The 24,237-nt window shown below is 44.8% G+C and overlaps 1 protein-coding gene across 1 annotated transcript in view; it reads left to right on the top strand.

The window, feature by feature from the left end:
* The window catches only part of EDEM2 (ER degradation enhancing alpha-mannosidase like protein 2), a 46,090-nt gene extending 43,408 nt beyond the window's left edge, over nt 1-2,682 (top strand). The window contains exon 11 of the mRNA XM_069752137.1: nt 2,136-2,682. Within this exon, the coding sequence (XP_069608238.1) occupies nt 2,136-2,597 (462 nt within the window). The 3' untranslated portion in view covers nt 2,598-2,682. The remainder of the gene's footprint in view (nt 1-2,135) is intronic.
* The last annotated feature ends 21,555 nt before the right edge of the window (nt 2,683-24,237 follow it).

The following is a 24,237-nucleotide window of genomic DNA, read 5'->3' as shown; positions in this document are numbered from 1 at the left end:
GCAGCATGTCAATTCTTTGTGCGGAATCCGCAGCGGTTTGGCACCTGCTCGATATTAAAAATCCGCAGGTGTCTAAAACCGCAGTGGAAACCGCACAAAAAACCGCGATAAATCTGCAGTACTTTTTGCACTGCGGATTTAATGAAATCCGCTGCGGAAAATTCCGCAACGGAATCCGCAGCGTGTGCACATGGCCTAAAAATAATCATTTTTTTGTCAAATTAACATTTTTTTTGTCACCTTTTTTATTTTTCTATTGATGGAGGTGTATGAGGGCTTCTTTTTAAGTGTCTTACAAGCTCTAGTTTTTAATGGCACCATTTTTGGGTACATTCAAATTTTGTACTTTACTGCAATTTTAGAGACCGGTACATTTAAAAAAAAAAAAAAAAAAAAAGCAATTCTAGGTGGCGTTTTGATTTTTCTTTTTTTCTTACAGGGTTTACGATCAGGGTTAATTATGTATTTTGATCAATCAGACTGTTACGGATGCAGTAATACCAGTATTGCTAGTGTGTTGTTTTTTTGTTTTTGTTTTTTTTTTATTTATTTTCGGATTTGGAAAAAATATATATTTTTCAGGTTGTTGTTTAAAGAATAATGTGAACTTTTTTCCTTCAGGTTCCCCTAGGGGACTTGAACTTTTTGATTACTTGTATTGTATAATGCAAAGCTTTAGTATTGCAGTAAATTGTGAAATTACCTATCTTCTATGAAGCCCAACCATAGGTGCTTTAGCCTCTATGAAAAATACACTTTTCGTTTATTATTTTGTCCCTTTGTTCTGCTGAAAATCCCTTTAATCCAGTATGCTAATTAGTATGCCTCCCTGCTGAACATCTGCTTGTTAATGTGTAGTGAGTGATTGCAGCAGAGAGGAGAGAGGGCTGAGTGAGCTCTGGCGCCCCTGCGCTGAGCTCTGGCGCCCCTGCGCTGAGCTCTGGCGCCCCTGCGCTGAGCTCTGGTCTGCTGTTTATATTCAAACAGTGCTGGTTATGGGCAATCCAGAGCTGTCAATCCACATAGAGGCAGGAGGAGGCATGCAAAATCTGGAGGTGGAATAATGCATTGAGCTGCTTGGCCACATCAAGGGTGCAAGAGGAACCTTAATTAGCATATGGGATTTTAGCTATTCTTAGCAGAACAGAGGGATTAATAAACTAAAGCTGCTTTCTATAAGGTCTAAGGGTACCGTCACACAGTGGCACTTTTGTCGCTATGACGGTACGATTCGTGACGTTCCAGCGATATCCATACGATATCGCTGTGTCTGAAACGCAGCAGCGATCAGGGACCCTGCTGAGAATCGTACGTCGTAGCAGATCGTTTGGAACTTTCTTTCGTCGCTGGATCTCCCGCTGTCATCGCTGGATCGGTGTGTGTGACACCGATCTAGCGATGCGTTCGCTTGTAACCAGGGTAAACATAGGGTTACTAAGCGCAGGACCACGCTTAATAACCCGATGTTTACCCTGGTTACCAGCGTAAATGTAAAAAAAAAAAAACAGTACATACTTACATTCCGGTGTCCGTCAGGTCCCTTGCCGTCTGCTTCCCGCACTCACTGACTGCCGGCCGTAAAGTGAAAGCACAGCACAGCGGTGACGTCACCGCTGTGCTGTGCTTTCACTTTACGGCCGGCAGTCAGTGAGTGCGGGAAGCAGACGGCAAGGGACAGACACCGGAATGTAAGTATGTACTGTTTGGTTTTTTTTTTTACGCTGGTAACCAGGGTAAACATCGGGTTACTGAGCGCGGCCCTGCGCTTAGTAACCCGATGTTTACCCTGGTTACCCGGGGACCTCGGCATTGTTGGTCGCTGGAGAGCTGTCTGTGTGACAGCTCTACAGCGACCACACTACGACTTACCAACGATCACGGCCAGGTCGTATCGCTGGTCGTGATCGTAGGCAAATCGTATAGTGTGACGGTACCCTAAGTCTCCTATTTGGCAATATAGTTTAATATAAAATGTGTATGGGGGCTGCCAGACTCCGTATAGTCATTACTGCTAAATAATGCATGAGCCATCATATGGGAAAATTCTTGTCATTGTGGATACCCATGCAATCTCTTGTGAAGTATTGTAAGAATCTAGACTGTTCATGATTGGAATACTTTTTCCCCCCCTCTAGATCAAAGATGTTCGAGATCATAAACTGGACAATCGAATGGAGTCTTTCTTTTTAGCAGAGACCATGAAATATCTCTACCTGCTGTTCGATCCGGACAACTTCATCCACAGTGATGGTTCTGAATTTGACTTGGTAGTGACTCCCTATGGGGAATGTGTGGTGGGTGCTGGTGGGTATGTGTTTAATACAGAAGCCCATCCAATTGACCCAGCAGCACTTCATTGCTGCAAACAGGACAATACTGAAAAGTGGGAGGTAGAAGATCTAGTGAAGGAATTCTTCTCTGTAAAGCCAAAGACTGAGACGTTCAGAAAAGAAAAAGTTGACTATCTGAACCAAAGGGATCCATTTGTTACTAGAACACAGAACAGAACTAACAGCAAGCGCACCTCTCTTCTTCATTGCCCAAGCCAAGCCTTTACCTCCAAACTATCAATTTTGGGACAAGTTTTTCTAGAATAATTCAATGAACTGGATATCTTTTTTAACTTTTTTGTTTTCTAACTATAACTATTGTTTAAATTAAACAAAGATTTATGCACAACAATTGGGCAGATTGTTTCTAGGCTATTTCGAAATACAGGTTTGTCACAGTGACCCATGCTGGGTGATAAATTTTGGTGCATCCTTAGATACTTTTATCCAGCATTACATTACTTATTAGTTGTCTTTCTTCTCGTGAAAATTTGTGCAAAATCTAGTTGCAATTTTGGTGGACGTGGTTGCATCTTAAACTACATACCCTTTCCACAAAGTCACTCTTCAGTCACTCTAACTTATGCCCCTCATTATTATTATTATTATTATTTATTATTATAGCACCATTTATTCCATGGCGCTGTAAATGTGAGGAGGGGCATACATAATAAAAAACAATTACAATAATCTTAATGCAAGTCACAATTGGTACAGAATGAGAGCGGACTCTGCCCGTGAGGACTCACAATCTACAAGGGATGGGTGAGGATACAATAGGTATTGAGCCGTGTTTGAAACACATTCTAAACGTAAAGGCAGGTATGGCTTTTTTCTTGTGAATTTAACTTGGTGAATCTCTTCAATATTTTTCGGCAGACACATGATTGAGTTCAATAACCTGGCAAGATGGATTAATCAATGGCAAAAAACCAATAAGATTCATATCTACAAAATAGTCAGTAGGTAGTTAATATGGTTTAAAGAGACAAATGTCCATCAAGTTCAACCGAGGGATGGGCAAGGACAAATGAAAGGGGTACTTGCAGAACCACAATCCATGGTTGTCAGCCACAAAAGAACTGATCTTTTCCTTTTTATCTCAATTCTTGATAAACTGGACTAAACATTCAGAAATCAACTTTACATATTTACCGTATATACTCGAGTATAAGCCGAGGCACCTAATTTTGCCACGGAAAACTGGGTAAGCTTATTGACTCGAGTATTAGCCGGGTATGTATTGTCACCTCATTCCTATCCCGGTATGCGTGGTTTCCCCGTCCTGTCCTGCTCTGTTTGGCTCCCCCCGTCCCCTCGTATGTTTGGCTCCCCCTGTCCTCTCGTTGTATGCATGGGTCCCCTTGTTGTATGCATGGTTGGGCTTCCCCATCCTACTCGGCCTCCTCGCGCCGTCGCTGAACGTCCCTGTGTCTCTATTGTCCCAGCGCGGCAGCTTCTTCCTGTGCTGAACGGTCACGTGGTACCGCTCATTAAGGTCATGAATATGAGCACAGGAACAGGAAAGAGCTGCCGGGATGGAGATGCAGTGACGGAGGGTGAGTATTGAGGTCTTCTGAAAGCCGCCGGCTTTCTGGGACTGTGACTCGTGTATAAGCAGAGGAGGGGTGTTTTCAAAACAAAAAAAAGTGCTGAAAATCTCGCTTATACACGAATATATACGGTACATAAGCAAGTACATAAAGGTGTGGTCTGGCACCTAAAATGTTTTTTTTCTAAATATCATCTGTCCTTACACCCTAACCACTTTTGTAATTGGCTTATTTATGCATACCCTACACTTTTCCCTATCAAATCCTTAAATATGTTTTTTGTAGTGCACTTCCAGTTACTTTTCATTTTAGAGGAGTTTCAAACACGATGTTACAGGAAGCTGGGGCTGCACTCACTTTCCTGCAGTGTCTATTGCACTTCATGGAACAGAACGTTATCAGGGGGGCTACACTGCAGTCACTTACTACAGTTTTTTTTGCATTGCTACCATCTGCAGATGTCCGGGATCCATGGTGATAGAAGCTGCGGGAGAGGTGAGTGGAGCGCTGGCACTCTGCCTCCATCTCTGCCACTGCTACTTCTAACTGTGACATAAGACATTGTCAGGGGGTGGAGATAGAAGCAGTGAGTAACACATTTGCCGCCCCACAGCTTTTAGCACCGCCGTCAAATGAATCGTCATTAGTGGACAGTGCTGGTGTCACACACAGCTTCTATCACCGCCCACTGACGACATCTCGTTTCATAGTTAGAAGATACAACAGAGGAGAAATAAGCAGAGTGCCAGCGCTGCACTTACAGCTTCCACAACAGCTATCACCATGGATCTAGAAAATCTTCAGAAGGCGGTGATGCAAGGAACTGTAGTAAGTAACTGCAATACTGCCTCCTGATGATATCCTATTCAAGGAGGGGCGATAAACCCTTCAAAAAAGTGAGTGCAGCCCCAAACTCCTGACGTCCTGTTTGAGACTCCTCTCAAACGAAACATCACAGTAAGTGAATGTAAAATTAAAAAAAAAAAACAAATTTAGGGATTAGCATGGCGTGTACTACGGAGGACAGAGAATGAACTTCAATCCAATATTGCGGCCAGCATGCAGCCAGCGGGTAAGGAAAGGGTGAATCAAACACCTGAAAACTCCACCCATATGACCGAAAACCGGTCCCCCCAAATTCAGGTGACAGGTTCCCTTTAATACAGAACTGTCACTTGCAGTATTTCAACTGCACAGATGTCTGCATAGGGTGTCGTTCACACCATTACGTGAGATGCACCTCTATCCATATAGCAGCCTATTACCGACACCTCTCCTATTACATCAGGCGGGCTACCAATACCATATGTGCTCCCACAGGCTAGACACCCCACATTACCCAGCCCCTACTGGAAAGACCCGTTCTGCACCCTGCAAAAAAAAATTGCGCCAAAAAAGTGGTGGCTGGATAATGTGGGGTGTCTAGCCTGTGGATGCACATATGGTATTGAAATAATAGGCAGCCGCCCCACGGATGTTTGGTGGGGTTAGTAAGTTGCTTGTTTTCAGTATTTTGCACCTGAGCTGCCCCTGCCTTTATCTTGGGGGACCCGCTGCATCCGGTTTGTGCATTTGTGTCAGGACATGATATTGCAAGTATGGCTCTTTTATTTTTCTCTGTGATATTTTTTCACTCCACTTATGAGCCACTTCTCTTCCACCTGCCTCCTGAACTCATCATTCACTCTGAAATAAGACAGATTGACACCTTACTGCATCATCATATTACAGTTGCCGATTAAAGTCTATGGAGAGGAGAAGGAAGGAGGAGCAGAAAAGGTTGAGACACTGGTTCAGCTTCTAGATTTAGAAAGTGTTTTATCTCATCCTAGTGATGTATTTTGTAGAGCAGGATTCCCTTATGTCTTTGTGTATAGGGGACATAACAGCTAGTCTCCACCCACTAGCTTAGAGAGAACAGAATATTAGAGAGCCTAAAAAGGGGAAAACTAGTGAATAATCCAAAAAAGTAATCACCATAAACATTTCACTGTAATGTAAAAGTTATAATTCAGGGATATTAAATATGTCCATATTATGTACTGATTTGTGATTTTTGTAGGAAAAAGTGTACTATGAAATGTCATTATTGTAATAGATTTTCATGTTTTTTTTTTCCTATAAAATTATCAATTAACTTACTATACAGATGTAGAGATGTATCCGATATATAGATATGAATCTCTCCATATATCAGTATAATGACCTGTAAAGAATAATACAGGGTGGAGCGCGGTAATTTGCTGATTTGGGAATGAAATAAAAAAATGATGATCATTAGAAAAATTTATTTTATATTTTAATTATACTGAACAGTAATGGAATTTTTAAATTACATGGTTTTAAATAGTGTATCTGGCAAATGTCGACCTTCGCTATCCACACACTGCTGCATACGTTTTCTGAAGTTTTCATGAACTCTAACAAGCATGTCCACTGGTATTCTGCCAATTTCAGCTTCAATATTGTTCCTTAGGTCTTCCAAGGTGTTGGGACGGTTGATATACACCTTAGACTTCAGGTAACCCCAAAGGAAAAAATCGCATGGGGCTAAATCTGGTGAGCGTGCTGGCCAGTTCACATCTCCCCTCAAAGAGATAAGCCGTCCAGGAAACATTTGCCTCAAACAATTCATGGTAACTAGTGTTGAGCATTCCGATACCGCAAGTATCGGGTATCGGCCGATACTTGCGGTATAGGAATTCCGATACCGAGATCCGATACTTTTGTGGTATCGGGTATCGGTATCGGATACATAGAGATGTGTAAAATAAAGAATTAAAATAAAAAATATTGATATATTTACCTCTCCGGCGGCCCCTGGACTCAGCGCGGGTAACCGGCAGGCTTCGTTGTTCAAAATCAGCGCTTTTAGGACCTGAGAATCACGTCCCGGCTTCTGATTGGTCGCGGGCCGCCCATGTGACCGCCACGCGACCAATCACAAGCCGCGACGTCACCCCAAGCTATTAACGCGCTCATTTTTAAAAATGAGCGCGTTAATGGCTTTCAAAGACGTAGCGGCTTGTGATTGGTCGCGTGGCCGCGACCAATCACAAGCTGCGACGTCACCGCAAGCTATTAACGCGCTCATTTTTAAAAATGAGCGCGTTAATGGCTTTCAAAGACGTAGGGGCTTGTGATTGGTCGCGTGGCCGCGACCAATCACAAGCCGCGACGTCACCGCAAGCTATTAACGCGCTCATTTTTAAAAATGAGCGCGTTAATGACTTTCAAAGACGTAGCGGCGTGGCGGTCACATGGGCGGCCCGCGACCAATCAGAAGCCGGGACGTGATTCTCAGGTCCTAAAAGCGCTGATTTTGAACAAAGAAGCCTGCCGGTTACCCGCGCTGAGTTCAGGGGCCGCCGGAGAGGTAAATATATCAATATTTTTTATTTTAATTCTTTATTTTACACATCCCTATGGATCCCAGGGCCTGAAGGAGAGTTTCCTCTCCTTCAGACCCTGGGAACCATGAGAATACCTTCCGATACTTGATGTCCCATTGACTTGTATTGGTATCGGTATCGGCGATATCCGATATTTTTCGGGTATCGGCCGATACTATCCGATACCGATACTTTCAAGTATCGGACGGTATCGCTCAACATTAATGGTAACCCTCGGTGTGTGCAGTGGCACCATCCTGTTGGAACCATGTATCCTCTAGAACCATTGCCTCAAGAGCCGGCTGAAAATAATCCTGTATCATAGACAAGTACCGTTCGGAGTTCACAGTTATGGCACGACCATTATCCTGAAAAAAGTAAAGACCAATGATGCCTACTCGTGATATGGCGCACCACACAGTGACGCGGTCCGAATGCAGAGGTCTCTCGTGAAGGTTTTGTGGTGTTGTAATCCTTCTCTCAGGTCCCCTTCATACACATGACACATTCCCTGCTGTTCTGAATGCATTCACCCAATTTACAATTGATTGCCGTCCAGGAACACGTCCGCGTGGAGGAACAGCAAATTGTAAACGAAAAGCACGCTGCACTGCAATGATCGAGTGGGCATTTGAAAAATACGCTTCAACACAAAATGACCTCTCCTCACGTGTCCACTGCATGATGGCAACTGAAAGGCAGAGGAATACAAATCTCCCATCAGCCACTGTAAGCCACACCCACTCTCCCCTCTCTTCGACCGACAGTGCCGCCACAGCATGCAGTGCAAAAAAGCAAATTACCGCGCTCCACCCTGTACAATTTACACATTCCGGCAAAGAAAATTCTTCTGTACTTGGTAGTGCAGCATGTGGCTCACAGCTAAAGATGCTGCCTGTCATCCTAAGGATGTGAATGTGGTAAATGCCAAAATTGAACAAAACTAAACAATTATTTAACCCCTTCATGACCCAGCCTATTTTGACCTTAAAGACCTTGCCGTTTTTTGCAATTCTGACCAGTGTCCCTTTATGAGGTAATAACTCAGGAACGCTTCAACGGATCCTAGCGGTTCTGAGATTGTTTTTTCGTGACATATTGGGCTTCATGTTAGTGGTAAATTTAGGTCAATAAATTCTGCATTTATTTGTGATAAACACGGAAATTTGGCGAAAATTTTGAAAATTTCGCAATTTTCACATTTTGAATTTTTATTCTGTTAAACCAGAGAGATATGTGACACAAAATAGTTAATAAATAACATTTCCCACACGTTTACTTTACATCAGCACAATTTTGGCAAAAAAAATTTTTTTTGTTAGGAAGTTATAAGGGTTAAAATTTGACCAGCGATTTGTCATTTTTACAACGAAATTTACAAAACCATTTTTTTTAGGGACCACCTCACATTTGAAGTCAGTTTGAGGGGTCTATATGGCTGAAAATACCCAAAAGTGACACCATTCTAAAAACTGCACCCCTCAAGGTACTCAAAACCACATTCAAGAAGTTTATTAACCCTTCAGGTGCTTCACAGCAGCAGAAGCAACATGGAAGGAAAAAATGAACATTTAACTTTTTAGTCACAAAAATTATCTTTTAGCAACAATTTTTTTTATTTTCCCAATGGTAAAAGGAGAAACTGAACCACGAAAGTTGTTGTCCAATTTGTCCTGAGTACGCTGATACCTCATATGTGGGGGTAAACCACTGTTTGGGCGCACGGCAGGGCTTGGAAGGGAAGGAGCGCCATTTGACTTTTTGAATCAAAAATTGGCTCCACTCTTTAGCGGACACCATGTCACGTTTGGAGAGCCCCCGTGTGCCTAAAAATTGGAGCTTCCCCACAAATGACCCCATTTTGGAAACTAGACGCCCCAAGGAACTTATCTAGATGCATAGTGAGCACTTTGAACCCCCAGGTGCTTCACAAATTGATCCGTAAAAATGAAAAAGTACTTTTTTTTCACACAAAAATTCTTTTAGCCTCAATTTTTTCATTTTCACATGGGCAACAGGATAAAATGGATCCTAAAATGTGTTGGGCAATTTCTCCTGAGTACACCAATACCTCACATGTGGGGGTAAACCACTGTTTGGGCACATGGTAAGGCTCGGAAGGGAAGGAGCGCCATTTGACTTTTTGAATGAAAAATTATTTCCATCGTTAGCGGACACCATGTCGCGTTTGGATAGCTCCTGTGTGCCTAAACATTGGCGCTCCCCCACAAGTGACCCCATTTTGGAAACTAGACCCCCCAAGGAACTTATTTAGATGCCTAGTGAGCACTTTAAACCCTCAGGTGCTTCACAAATTGATCTGTAAAAATGAAAAAGTACTTTTTTTTCACAAAAAAATTATTTTCGCCTCAATTTTTTCATTTTCACATGGGCAGTAGGATAAAATGGATCATAAAATTTGTTGGGCAATTTCTCCCGAGTACGCCGATACCTCATATGTGGGGGTAAACCACTGTTTGGGCACACGGCAGGGCTCGGAAGGGAAGGCGCGCCATTTGACTTTTTGAATGGAAAATTAGCTCCAATTGTTAGCGGACACCATGTCGCGTTTGGAGAGCCCCCTGTGTGCCTAAACATTGGAGCTCCCCCACAAGTGACCCCATTTTGGAAACTAGACCCCCCAAGGAACTTATCTAGATGCATATTGAGCACTTTAAACCCCCAGGTGCTTCACAGAAGTTTATAACGCAGAGCCATGAAAATAAAAAATAATTTTTCTTTCCTCAAAAATGATTTTTTAGCCTGGAATTTCCTATTTTGCCAAGGATAATGGGAGAAATTGGACCCCAAATATTGTTGTCCAGTTTGTCCTGAGTACGCTGATACCCCATATGTGGGGGTAAACCACTGTTTGGGCGCACGGCAGGGCTCGGAAGGGATGGCACGCCATTTGGCTTTTTAAATGGAAAATTAGCTCCAATCATTAGCGGACACCATGTCACGTTTGGAGAGCCCCTGTGTGCTTAAACATTGGAGATCCCCCAGAAATGACACCATTTTGGAAACTAGACCCCCAAAGGAACTAATCTAGATGTGTGGTGAGGACTTTGAACCCCCAAGTGCTTCACAGAAGTTTATAACGCAGAGCCATGAAAATAAAAAAAAAAATTATTTTCTCAAAAATGATCTTTTAGCCTGCAATTTTTTATTTTCCCAAGGGTAACAGGAGAAATTTGACCCCAAAAGTTGTTGTCCAGTTTCTCCTGAGTACGCTGATACCCCATATGTGGGGGTAAATCACTGTTTGGGCACATGCCGGGGCTCGGAAGTGAAGTAGTGACGTTTTGAAATGCAGACTTTGATGGAATGCTCTGTGGGCGTCACGTTGCGTTTGCAGAGCCCCTGATGTGGCTTAACAGTAGAAACCCCCCACAAGTGACCCCATTTTGGAAACTAGACCCCCAAAGGAACTTATCTAGATGTGTGGTGAGCACTTTGAACCCCCAAGTGCTTCATAGAAGTTTATAATGCAGAGCCGTGAAAATAATAAATACGTTTTCTTTCCTCAAAAATAATTATTTAGCCCAGAATTTTTTAATTTTCCCAAGGGTAACAGGAGAAATTTGACCCCAAAAGTTGTTGTCCAGTTTCTCCTGAGTACGGTGATACCCCATATGTGGGGGTAAACTACTGTTTGGGCACATGCCGGGGCTTGGAATTGAAGTAGTGACGTTTTGAAATGCAGACTTTGATGGAATGCTCTGCGGGCGTCACGTTGCGTTTGCAGAGCCCCTGATGTGCCTAAACAGTAGAAACCCCCCACAAGTGACCCCATTTTGGAAACTAGACCCTGAAAGGAACTTATCTAGATGTGTGGTGAGCACTTTGAACCCCCAAGTGCTTCATAGAAGTTTATAATGCAGAGCCGTGAAAATAATAAATACGTTTTCTTTCCTCAAAAATAATTATTTAGCCCAGAATTTTTTATTTTCCCAAGGGTTACAGGAGAAATTGGACCCCAAAAGTTGTTGTCCAGTTTCTCCTGAGTACGCTGATACCCCATATGTGGGGGTAAACCACTGTTTGGGCACACGTCGGGGCTCAGAAGGGAAGTAGTGACTTTTGAAATGCAGACTTTGATGGAATGGTCTGCGGGTGTCACGTTGCGTTTGCAGAGCCCCTGGTGTGCCTAAACAGTAGAGACCCCCCACAAGTGACCCCATTTTAGAAACTAGACCCCCCAAGGAACTTATCTAGATATGTGGTGAGCACTTTGAACCCCCAAGTGCTTCACAGACGTTTACAACGCAGAGCCGTGAAAATAAAAAATCATTTTTCTTTCCTCAAAAATTATGTTTTAGCAAGCATTTTTTTAGATTCACAAGGGTAACAGGAGAAATTGGACCCCAGTAATTGTTGCGCAGTTTGTCCTGAGTATGCTGGTACCCCATATGTGGGGGTAAACCACTGTTTGGGCACACGTCAGGGCTCGGAAGTGAGGGAGCACCATTTGACTTTTTGAATACGAGATTGGCTGGAATCAATGGTGGCGCCATGTTGCGTTTGGAGACCCCTGATGTGCCTAAACAGTGGTAACCCCTCAATTCTAACTCCAACACTAACCCCAACACACCCCTAACCCTAATCCCAACTGTAGCCATAATCCTAATCACAACCCTAACCCCAACACACCCCTAACCCCAACACACCCCTAACCCTAACCACAACCCTAATTCCAACCCTAACCCTAAGGCTATGTGCCCACGTTGCGGATTCGTGTGAGATATTTCCGCACCATTTTTGAAAAATCTGCGGGTAAAAGGCACTGTGTTTTATCTGCGGATTTTCCGCGGATTTCCAGTGTTTTTTGTGCGGATTTCACCTGCGGATTCCTATTGAGGAACAGGTGTAAAACGCTGCGGAATCCGCACAAAGAATTGACATGCTGCGGAAAATACAACGCAGCGTTCCCGCGCGGTATTTTCCGCACCATGGGCACAGCGGATTTGGTTTTTCATATGTTTACATGGTACTGTAAACCTGATGGAACACTGCTGCGAATCCGCAGCCAAATCCGCACCGTGTGCACATAGCCTAATTCTAAAGGTATGTGCACACGCTGCGGAAAACGCTGCGGATCCGCAGCAGTTTCCCATGAGTTTACAGTTCAATGTAAACCTATGGGAAACAAAAATCGCTGTACACATGCTGCGGAAAAACTGCACGGAAACGCAGCGGTTTACATTCCGCAGCATGTCACTTCTTTGTGCGGATTCCGCAGCGGTTTTACAACTGCTCCAATAGAAAATCGCAATTGTAAAACTGCAGTGAAATGCGCAGAAAAAAACGCGGTAAATCCGCCATAAATCCGCAGCGGTTTAGCACTGCGGATTTATCAAATCCGCAGCGGAAAAATCCGCAGAGGACCAGAATACGTGTGCACATTCCTAACCCTAACCCTAGCCCTAACCCTACCCCTAACCCTAACCCTACCCCTAACCCTACCCCTAACCCTAACCCTACCCCTAACCCTACCCCTAACCCTACCCCTAACCCTAACCCTACCCCTAACCCTAACCCTATTCTAACATTAGTGGAAAAAAAAAATTTCTTTATTTTTTTATTGTCCCTACCTATGGGGGTGACAAAGGGGGGGGGTCATTTATTATTTTTTTTATTTTGATCACTGAGATAGATTATATCTCAGTGATCAAAATGCACTTTGGAACGAATCTGCCGGCCGGCAGATTCGGCGGGCGCACTGCGCATGCGCCCGCCATTTTGGAAGATGGCGGCGCCCGGGAGAAGATGGACGGGACCACGGCTGGATCGGTAAGTATGATAGGGTGGGGGGGGACCACGGGGGGGGGGGATCGGAGCACGGGGGGGGGGAATCGGAGCGCGGGAGGGGTGGAACGGAGCGCGGGGGGCGTGGAACGGAGCACGGGGGGGCTGGAATGGAGCACGGGGGGGGTGGAACGGAGCACGGGGGGGGGGTGGATCGGAGTGCAGGGGGGGTGATTGGAGCACGGGGGGGTGATTGGAGCACGGGGGGAGCGGACACGAGCACGGGGGGGGAGCGGAGCACTGGACGGAGGGGAGCCGGAGCAGTGTACCGGCCAGATCGGGGGGGGTGGGGGGGCGATCGGAGGGGTGGGGTGGGGGCACACTAGTATTTCCAGCCATGGCCGATGATATTTCAGCATCGGCCATGGCTGGATTGTAATATTTCACCCGTTATAATGGGTGAAATATTACAAATCGCTCTGATTGGCAGTTTCACTTTCAACAGCCAATCAGAGCGATCGTAGCCACGAGGGGGTGAAGCCACCCCCCCTGGGCTAAACTACCACTCCCCCTGTCCCTGCAGATCGGGTGAAATGGGAGTTAACCCTTTCACCCGATCTGCAGGGACGCGATCTTTCCATGACGCCGCATAGGCGTCATGGGTCGGAATGGCACCGACTTTCATGACGCCTACGTGGCGTCAAAGGTCGGGAAGGGGTTAAAGCGTATACATATAAATCAATATATGTGTATGTGTCTGTCTACACTCCCCTGTTGCCAGATGTTTGTTGTGTAAAAATAAAATCATACCAAGAAGAATATTTTCAGATCATAATACGCCTTTAACCCCTTAATCCCATATGACGTACTATCCCGTCGAGGTGGGGTGGGCCTTAATTCCCACCGACGGGATAGTACGTCATAGGCGATCGGCCGCGCTCACGGGGGGAGCGCGGCCGGGTGTCAGCTGACTATCGCAGCTGACATCCGGCACATTAACCCCCGACACACCGCGATCAAACATGATCGCGGTGTGCCGGCGGTACAGGAAAGCATCGCGCAGGGAGGGGGCTCCCTGAGTGCTTCCCTGAGACGATCGGTACAAGGTGATGTGCTCACCTTGTACCGAGCGTCTTCTCCCTGCAGTCCCCGGATCCAAAATGGCCACAGGGCTGCATCCGGGTCCTTCAGGGAGTACTTCCGGGTCAGGAGCAGGCTGCAGCTCTGTAAGCCTGCAGCGATGAGTGAGATCGCCGATCTCACAGAGTGCTATGCAGACTGTGAAATCGGCGATCTGTGATGTTCCCCCCCCCCCCCCCCCCCCCCCCCCCAGGACAAAGTAAAAAAGTAAAAAAAAAAATTCCACATGTGTAAAAAAAAAAAATTACTAAATAAAAAAAATATATATTATTCCCATAAGTACATTTCTTTATCTAAAAACAAAAAAAAACAATAAAAGTACACATTTAGTATCGCCGCGTCCGTAACGACCCATCCTATAAAACTGTCCCACTAGTTAACCCCTTCAGTGAACACCGTAAGAAAAAAAAAAAACGACCAAAAAACAACGCTTTATCATATCGCCGAACAAAAAGTGGAATAACACGCGATCAAAAAGACGGATGTAAATAACCATGGTATCGCTGAAAACGTCATCTTGTCCCGCAAAAAACGAGCCGCCACAAAGCATAATAAGCAAAAAAATAAAAAAGTTATAGTCCTGAGAATAAAGCGATGCCAAAATAATTATTTTTTCTATAAAATAGCTTTTATCGTATAAAAGCGCCAAAACATAAAAAAGTGATATAACTGAGATATCGCTGTAATCGTACTGACCCGACGAATAAAACTGCTTTATCAATTTTACCAAACGCGGAACGGTATAAGCGCCTCCCCCAAAAGAAATTCATGAATAGCTGGTTTTTGGTCATTCTGCCTCACAAAAATCGGAATAAAAAGTGATCAAAAACTGTCACTAGTCCAAAAATGTTACCAATAAAAACGTCAACTCGTCTCGCAAAAAACAAGACCTCAGATGACTCTGTGGACCAAAATATGGAAAAATTATAGGTCTCAGAATGTGGAGACGCAAAAATTTTTTTGCTATAAAAAAAGCATCTTTTAGTGTGACAGCTGCCAATCATAAAAATCCGATATAAAAAACGCTATAAAAGTAAATCAAACCCCCCTTCATCACCCCCTTAGTTAGGGAAAAATAATAAAATTTAAAAAATGTATTTATTTCCATTTTCTCACCAGGGTTAGGGCTAGGGTTGGGGTTAGGGTTCGGAGCTAAAGTTAGGGTTTGGATTATATTTACGGTTGGGATTAGAGTTAGGGGTGTGTCCGGGTTAGGGGTGTGGTTAGGGTTACCGTTGGGATTAGGGTTAGGGGTGTTGTTGGATTAGGGTTTCAGGTAGAATTGGGCAGTTTCCACTGTTCAGGCACATCAGGGGCTCTCCAAACGCGACATGGCGTCCGATCTCAATTCCAGCTAATTCTTCGTTGAAAAAGTGAAACCGTGCTCCTTCCCTTCCGAGCTCTCCGGTGCACCCAAACAGGGGTTTACCCCAACATATGGGGTATCAGCGTACTCAGGACAAATTGGACAACAACTTTTGGGGTCCAAGTTCTCTTGTTATCCTTGGGAAAATAAAAATGTGGGGGGCTAAAAATCATTTTTGTGGGAAAAATAAGATTATTTTATTTTCGCGGCGCTGCGTTGTAAACTGCAGTGAAACACTTGGGGGTTCAAAGTTCTCACAACACATCTAGATAAGTTCCTTGGGGGGTCTAGTTTCCAATATGGGGTCACTTGTGGGGGGTTTCTACTGTTTGGGTACATCAGGGGCTCTGCAAATGCAACGTGACGCCTGCAGACCAATCCATCGAAGTCTGTATTCCAAATGGCGCTCCTTCCCTTCCGAGCTCTGCCATGCGCCCAAACAGTGCTTCCCCCCCACATATGGGGTATCAGCGTACTCAGGACAAATTGGACAACAACTTTTGGGGTCTAATTTATCCTATTACCCTTGTGAAAATACAAAACTGGGACCTGAAAAATCATTTTTGTGAAAAAAAAAATAATAATTTTCACGGCTCTGTGTTATAAACTGAAGTGAAACACTTGGGGGCTCAAAGCTCTCAAAACACATCTAGATAAGTTCCTTAGGGGGTCTACTTTCCAAAATGGTGTCACTTGCGGGTGGTTTCAATGTTTAGGCACATCAGGGGCTCTCCAAACGCAACATGGCGTCCCATCTCAATTCCAGTCAATTTTGTATTGAAAAGTCAAATGGCGCTCCTTCCCTTCCGAGCTCTGCCATGCGCCCAAACAATGGTTTACACCCACATATGGGGTATCAGCGTACTCAGCACAAATTGCACAACAACTTTTGTGTGTCTAATTTCTTCTCTTACCCTTGGGAAAATAAAAAATTGGGGGCAAAAAGATCATTTTTGTGAAAAAATGATTTTTTATTTTTATGGCTCTGCATTATAAACTTCTATGAAGCACTTGTTGGGTCAAAGTGCTCACCACACCTCTAGATAAGTTCCTCAAGGGGTCTACTTTCCAAAATGGTGTCACTTGTGGGGGGTTTCAATGTTTAGGCACATCAGGGGCTTTCCAAACGCAACATGGCGTCCCATCTCAATTCCAGTCAATTTTGCATTGAAAAGTCAAATGGCACTCCTTCCCTTCCGAGCTCTGCCATACGCCCAAACAATGGTTTACACACACATATGGGGTATCAGTGTACTCAGGACAAATTGTACAACAACTTCCGGGGTCCATTTTCTCCTGTTACCCTTGGTAAAATAAAACAAATTGGAGCTGAAATAAATTTTGTGTGAAAAAAAGTTAAATGTTCATTTTTATTTAAACATTCCAAAAATTCCTGTAAAACACCTGAAGGGTTAATAAACTTCTTGAATGTGGTTTTGAGCACCTTGAGGGGTGCAGTTTTTAGAATGGTGTCACACTTGGGTATTTTCTATCATATAGACCCCTCAAAATGACTTCAAATGAGATGTGGTCCCTAAAAAAAAAAATGGTGTTGTAAAAATGAGAAATTGCTGGTCAACTTTTAACCCTTATAACTCCCTAACAAAAAAAAATTTTGGTTCCAAAATTGTGCTGATGTAAAGTAGACATGTGGGAAATGTTACTTATTAAGTACTTTATAATATTACAGATCCCAAAATCATACTATCAGTCTGGAAAGAACAAAAGTGTGTTGAGAATACCCAGACGGATCAAATCCGCTCCATATAACATACATGAGAAAATAGGAGAAACCGGAGCATATGGAAAAAGCAGCTCTTTATTAATACAAACATTAAAAACTATCATAAATATACAGAGTATACAGATTCCACTAGATAACAGAGGTGAGGGGGCGAAAGAACCCACTCGTCAAAGTACCCCACACTGAGCAATAATTACATATATAACTGGAAAGCACAAAGTGTGCTGTGCCAAAGTAAAATAGTAAGCTAGTCAGCAATAAATAGCACAGTAATACGAACAGTCACACTGAGCGCAGTATAATAAACATAGGTGGAGAATGGCAGATGGCTTACCAGCTCAGGGGGGGCCGAGGAGGGGGATCCCGCCGGAAAAAAGACCCCGACGCGCGTTTCGCGGCTCTTGCCACACCGCTTCCTCAAGGGGATATGGGAAGGAGCAACCAGGACCTGCTAATAACCTTCCTGACGCCAGTCACATGTCCCTAACCGGCCAATCCCGGTGGCGCTAGCGGCGCATGCGCCCGGCGATGGGAAGGTCCACCATGGAGGCGCTGCGTCAGGCCCAGCGCGAGCGCCCCGGGACTAAGCCCAGGGCGATCACGCAGGGCAAATAGACGCCCGCCCACATGGAGGAGCCGCCCATACACCGGGCAATGCGCACGGCCACCACAGAGGAGACAAATACCACAGATACTGAAGTCCAATAGGGGACCTCAATAACTCTGCCTGGCAGGAAGAAGTCAGAGCCCAAAACCACGGGGCACCGATGGGAAAGGGTAGATAAGGGACCGGAAGGACATAAAAAATGCAGCTGCTAAAAAGATAGCACAGGTCCGCAACATCTCAGAAGTACTGTCTGTCTAGCGGAGAAGACATGGCCAGGAGTATAGTGCCATATACCGGGTAGAACATAAACGCTGACACATATGGTGGCACATACATGACATGGTTATATGATAAAGGATAATAATAATAAAGCATATAGAATAAGAAGAACAATAATAATATCACACCAATATATATGTGTACAGCCATGATCCGACATAGGGCAAAATAGTCATCATAAATGAATATGGTAAGTCCTTTGATGGTATATAAAGTAAAAGCAGGTCATTCTTGTCCGTGATCCGATGTCGAACTTAGGAGATGGCAAAGACGATAAACTATGATCCATATGACCAGGGAAGAGGGAAAGGAAATAGCAGTCCAGGAAAGGCCCATAGGTGGAAGTGATTACTGATAAGTGAAAAAACAAAAAACGAAGTTAAAAACAATATAAAAACAAGAGAATTAATCCGGCAGGCAAACGGATGGGCACCCATGTAAATAGATGACTAATTAAAGATAGGGAGCAAAGCTCAGGGATTCATTCAGACCTCTAGGGGTCATACAGTCCAGCAAGACGATCCATTTTGTCTCGATCTGGGCTAACCGTTTTTTATGATCACCACCTCTCACACCCAGGTGCAGTACGTCAATCCCTCTGACCGAAAGCAATTTAGAGTTGCAGTTATGATGTGATCTAAAATGTCGAGGGATTGTTTTTAAATCCGACACCGTGGACACTGTCTTGGCCGCGCCAATGTCCCGCACATGTTCCCGCACACGGACCCTAAGTTCACGTGTGGTGAGGCCCACATAGATCCTCGGGCACGGGCAGGTGGCATAATATATGACATTTGTAGTCCCGCAGGAAATGCGCTGTCTAATTTGAAAAGTTCTGGACCCATCGCTGGATTTAAAGTCAGAACAGCGCAGGACATTGGCACAGGCAAGACAGTGCCCACATGGAATACAGCCCACCCGGGGACCACTCGTCCCAAACGGATTTGCTGGTGTGGGAATATAGTGACTCCTGACCAACATATCGCCAAGATTCATGCCCCTTCTTGGGGTCATGAGGGGCAGGTCGCCCAGGACAGCATGCAGGGAGGGCTCAGTCTTAAGAACAGGCCAGTGTTTTTTTTAGGATGGAACGCATACTCTCCCACTCATGATTGAAGGTGGAGATGAATCTAATGTGATCACCTCCACCCTCTGCACGACGTACTTATGGAGGCTGAGATCGATGGCTTACAAGCCACGTTACATAAAGATCTGACAGGAGATGCCCTTAAAAAATTAAACGATGAGGTCGACGCTGAGCTACAAAGATGGGCCAGCGACATCCAGTCAACTAAAGCTAAAAAATTCCAGCGAGATGCCCAAGATAAACAACTCTCTCGAGTTTACAGATGGCAAAATCTGACTGGACGACCCCGGGCTAGATCCAGGAATAATTATCAATCCAGATCAAGATCCACCTCCATATATTCCAACAGATCCACCTATGATGATGATCCAATCACCACCTCCCAACCCAGTGGCTCAAATTCTGTAGGACCGACTAACAACAAAAGAATGGCCACAAGACAAGTCGCCAAGACATCTGGAGGGAAGGCCGCCCAGGTGGGTACGCAGGGGCGGTTGCAGGTAGTTAATCTCTCCACACATGTTCTCTCAACGGAGCAGGTAGATGTTCTGGGCAGGGGTTTGACATTCTCTCCCACTAATTCTTTTAATTATTTTGCAGCATTAAAGGACCTCCATTTATTTTCACATAAGCTGATCCTCAAAAAGCTCCATACCAACAGATATAGCCCCGAGGAAATGAGCGATATTGACAGGGAGACCCTCCGGGACTTGGATGATTTGCTTGAGGAGCAGCACGTACAAAATTCAAGTAAGTTTCCACCTTCCACGCGTCTGAGATCTGCCAGATTCCCCCCCTTGTCCCTGTCACCGGCAATAGAAATCTTCACCAAATTGGTGAGTGAGGATTTTAAAAAACTGTCCTCACGGCGGATGTTTGACAATTTGACGTCACAACAGCGCCATGCTTTAAAACAACTTAAGGAAATGAAAGATGTAGTATTTAAACCGGCGGACAAGGGGGGGAATGTGGTGGTCTGGCCGTGTGTCAAATACGAGCGGGAGGTCTTCCGGCAGCTCAAGGATTCTAACACGTACCTCAAGCTATCCTCCAACCCTATGGTCTCTTTTTCACGGGAACTACAAAATATATTGATTGGGGCTTACGAGGCTAATATCATCACTAAACAGGTACTTGATGGATTGACCATCAAGTCACCCAGGGTCCCAACATTCTATTTGCTGCCAAAAATCCACAAGGATGCCCTCGACCCTCCAGGGCGTCCGATCGTGTCTGGTATCGACGGCATCTGTGATCCCGTTTGTCAATTTATTGACTTTTATCTCAAACCACTTGTTGAGACTTTACCATCGTATATTAAAGACACGACTGACGTCCTGTCGAGGGTTGATGGCATCCTTGTGGATCAAGATACAATCCTTGTTACTGCCGACGTCGAGGGTTTGTATACGTGTATAGATCACTCTCATGGGTTGGGTGCTGTTCGCCGCTTCCTGGGGGCCTCCGACCTGGACGGCCCTCTGTGTGAGCTTGTCCTTGAGCTGGTGGAGTACATCCTTACCCACAACTTTTTCGTTTTCAGAGACAATTTTTATCTACAGAAACGCGGCACAGCCATGGGCGCGGCTTGTGCGCCCTCGTACGCCAACCTCTTCCTTGGCGCCTGGGAGAGGGACATCTTTGGTGACGGGGGCCCTCTCGCCGCTGCCCATGTGCTGTGCTGGTATCGTTTTATCGACGACATTCTGTTTTTGTGGGGGGAGTCTGCTCGCCAGCTCGAGGACTTCATGAAGACTCTAAACAACAACACGCAGAACATACGGCTTACGTATACTTTTAGTGAGACTGCGGTGGATTTTCTGGACGTCCGTCTGGAGGTCGATTCTGACCGGCGCATCCAGACGGATGTCTTCAGAAAACCCACCGCTGTTAATTCCTTACTTCATGCCACTTCTGCTCATTATAAAGCCACCGTGAGGGCCGTCCCGGTCGGACAGTTCCTCAGGATGCTGCGAATTTGCTCCTCAGAGACTAGATTTGAATCACAGGCGAGAGACCTTAGAAAAAGATTTGAGGACCGCGGCTACAGCCGCAAGTCCATCAAGGCCGGTTATGACCGTGCTCGCCAAACCCCACGGAGTGATCTTTTATACCCTACTACTCGACGTCGTGCAGAGGGTGGAGGTGATCACATTAGATTCATCTCCACCTTCAATCATGAGTGGGAGAGTATGCATTCCATCCTAAAAAAACACTGGCCTGTTCTTAAGACTGAGCCCTCCCTGCGTGCTGTCCTGGGCGACCTGCCCCTCATGACCCCAAGAAGGGGCATGAATCTTGGCGATATGTTGGTCAGGAGTCACTATATTCCCACACCAGCAAATCCGTTTGGGACGAGTGGTCCCCGGGTGGGCTGTATTCCACGTGGGCACTGTCTTGCCTGTGCCAATGTCCTGCGCTGTTCTGACTTTAAATCCAGCGATGGGTCCAGAACTTTTCAAATTAGACAGCGCATTTCCTGCGGGACTACAAATGTCATATATTATGCCACCTGTCCGTGCCCGAGGATCTATGTGGGCCTCACCACACGTGAACTTAGGGTCCGTGAGCGGGAACATGTTAGGGACATTGGCGCGGCCAAGACAGTGTCCACGGTGTCGGATTTAAAAACAATCCCTCGACATTTTAGATCACATCATAACTGCAACTCTAAATTGCTTTCGGTCAGAGGGATTGACGTACTGCACCTGGGTGTGAGAGGTGGTGATCATAAAAAACGGTTAGCCCAGATCGAGACAAAATGGATCGTCTTGCTGGACTGTATGACCCCTAGAGGTCTGAATGAATCCCTGAGCTTTGCTCCCTATCTTTAATTAGTCATCTATTTACATGGGTGCCCATCCGTTTGCCTGCCGGATTAATTCTCTTGTTTTTATATTGTTTTTAACTTTGTTTTTTGTTTTTTCAATTATCAGTAATCACTTCCACCTATGGGCCTTTCCTGGACTGCTATTTCCTTTCCCTCTTCCCTGGTCATATGGATCATAGTTTATCGTCTTTGCCATCTCCTAAGTTCGACATCGGATCACGGACAAGAATGACCTGCTTTTACTTTATATACCATCAAAGGACTTACCATATTCATTTATGATGACTATTTTGCCCTATGTCGGATCATGGCTGTACACATATATATTGGTGTGATATTATTGTTCTTCTTATTCTATATGCTTTATTATTATTATCCTTTATCATATAACCATGTCATGTATGTGCCACCATATGTGTCAGCGTTTATGTTCTACCCGGTATATGGCACTATACTCCTGGCCATGTCTTCTCCGCTAGACAGACAGTACTTCTGAGATGTTGCGGACCTGTGCTATCTTTTTAGCAGCTGCATTTTTTATGTCCTTCCGGTCCCTTATCTACCCTTTCCCATCGGTGCCCCGTGGTTTTGGGCTCTGACTTCTTCCTGCCAGGCAGAGTTATTGAGGTCCCCTATTGGACTTCAGTATCTGTGGTATTTGTCTCCTCTGTGGTGGCCGTGCGCATTGCCCGGTGTATGGGCGGCTCCTCCATGTGGGCGGGCGTCTATTTGCCCTGCGTGATCGCCCTGGGCTTAGTCCCGGGGCGCTCGTGCTGGGCCTGACGCTGCGCCTCCATGGTGGACCTTCCCATCGCCGGGCGCATGCGCCACTAGCGCCACCGGGATTGGCCGGTTAGGGACATGTGACTGGGGTCAGGAAGGTTATTAGCAGGTCCTGGTTGCTCCTTCCCATATCCCCTTGAGGAAGCGGTGTGGCAAGAGCCGCGAAACGCGCGTCGGGGTCTTTTTTCCGGCGGGATCCCTCTCCTCGGCCCCCCCTGAGCTGGTAAGCCATCTACCATTCTCCACCTATGTTTATTATACTGCGCTCAGTGTGACTGTTCGTATTACTGTGCTATTTATTGCTGACTAGCTTACTATTTTACTTTGGCACAGCACACTTTGTGCTTTCCAGTTATATATGTAATTATTGCTCAGTGTGGGGTACTTTGAGGAGTGGGTTCTTTCGCCCCCTCACCTCTGTTATCTAGTGGAATCTGTATATTTATGATAGTTTTTAATGTTTGTATTAATAAAGAGCTGCTTTTTCCATATGCTCCGGTTTCTCCTATTTTCTCTCTTAAGTACTTTGTGTGACATATCTCTGTGATTTAAGGGTATAAAAATTCAAAGTTTGAAAATTGTGAAATTTTCAAGATTTTCGCCAAATTTCCGTTTTTTTCTCAAATAAACGCAAGTTATAGCGAATAAATTTTACCACTAAAATTAAGTACAATACGTCACGAGAAAATGTCAGAATCGCCAAGATACGTTGAAGTGTTCCAGAGTTATAATCTCATAAAGGGACAGTGGTCAGAATTGTAAAAATTGGCCCGGTCATTAACGTGCAAACCACCCTCGGGGCTTAAGGGGTTAAATATCACCTATAATCATTCTATACAAAGCCATTCAGAAACAAACTGATATCATTTTGAGAGGGGAATAAAAATATGCATCCAGATTGTTTTAGGTTTCGACATTTATAATGTGTGATTCTGTTTAACCCTATAAAAAGTTTAGCTGCTCTAAGATTTTTCTGGCTTTCTATACCAAAATTCATTGTCTGTAAATAGCTTACAATACAGCAAAGGGATCTCATTGTTGAAAGTTATCATTCAGGAGCAGAGTACAAAACCAAAAATCCTAATTTAGGATAAATACCATGTAACATTTTGAAGATGCCATCAAGTGTTTTAAATTTGGCACAACAGCGACATTACCTGGGAATGGACGTACGGTACTTCAAAAATTGATGAAAAGGCAAGAGGAAAATTGTTCCAAGAGGCTGCCCACAGGTCTACAACAACATTAAAGTGCTGCAGGACTTTCTGGCAAGTGCTGGTTTTGTACTACATGTGACATCAATCTCCTGTATTCATATTTTCATATGTCTGGTCTGGGGATGGTAGCAAGACAGAAGTCTTTTATTCGGTCTCCCATG

The sequence above is a fragment of the Ranitomeya imitator genome, chromosome 2, assembly GCF_032444005.1.
Source record: "Ranitomeya imitator isolate aRanImi1 chromosome 2, aRanImi1.pri, whole genome shotgun sequence".
NCBI classification, from domain to species: domain Eukaryota; kingdom Metazoa; phylum Chordata; class Amphibia; order Anura; family Dendrobatidae; genus Ranitomeya; species Ranitomeya imitator.
Note: the sequence above shows the minus strand (reverse complement) of the source record. Positions and strands in the feature narration are given on the sequence as shown.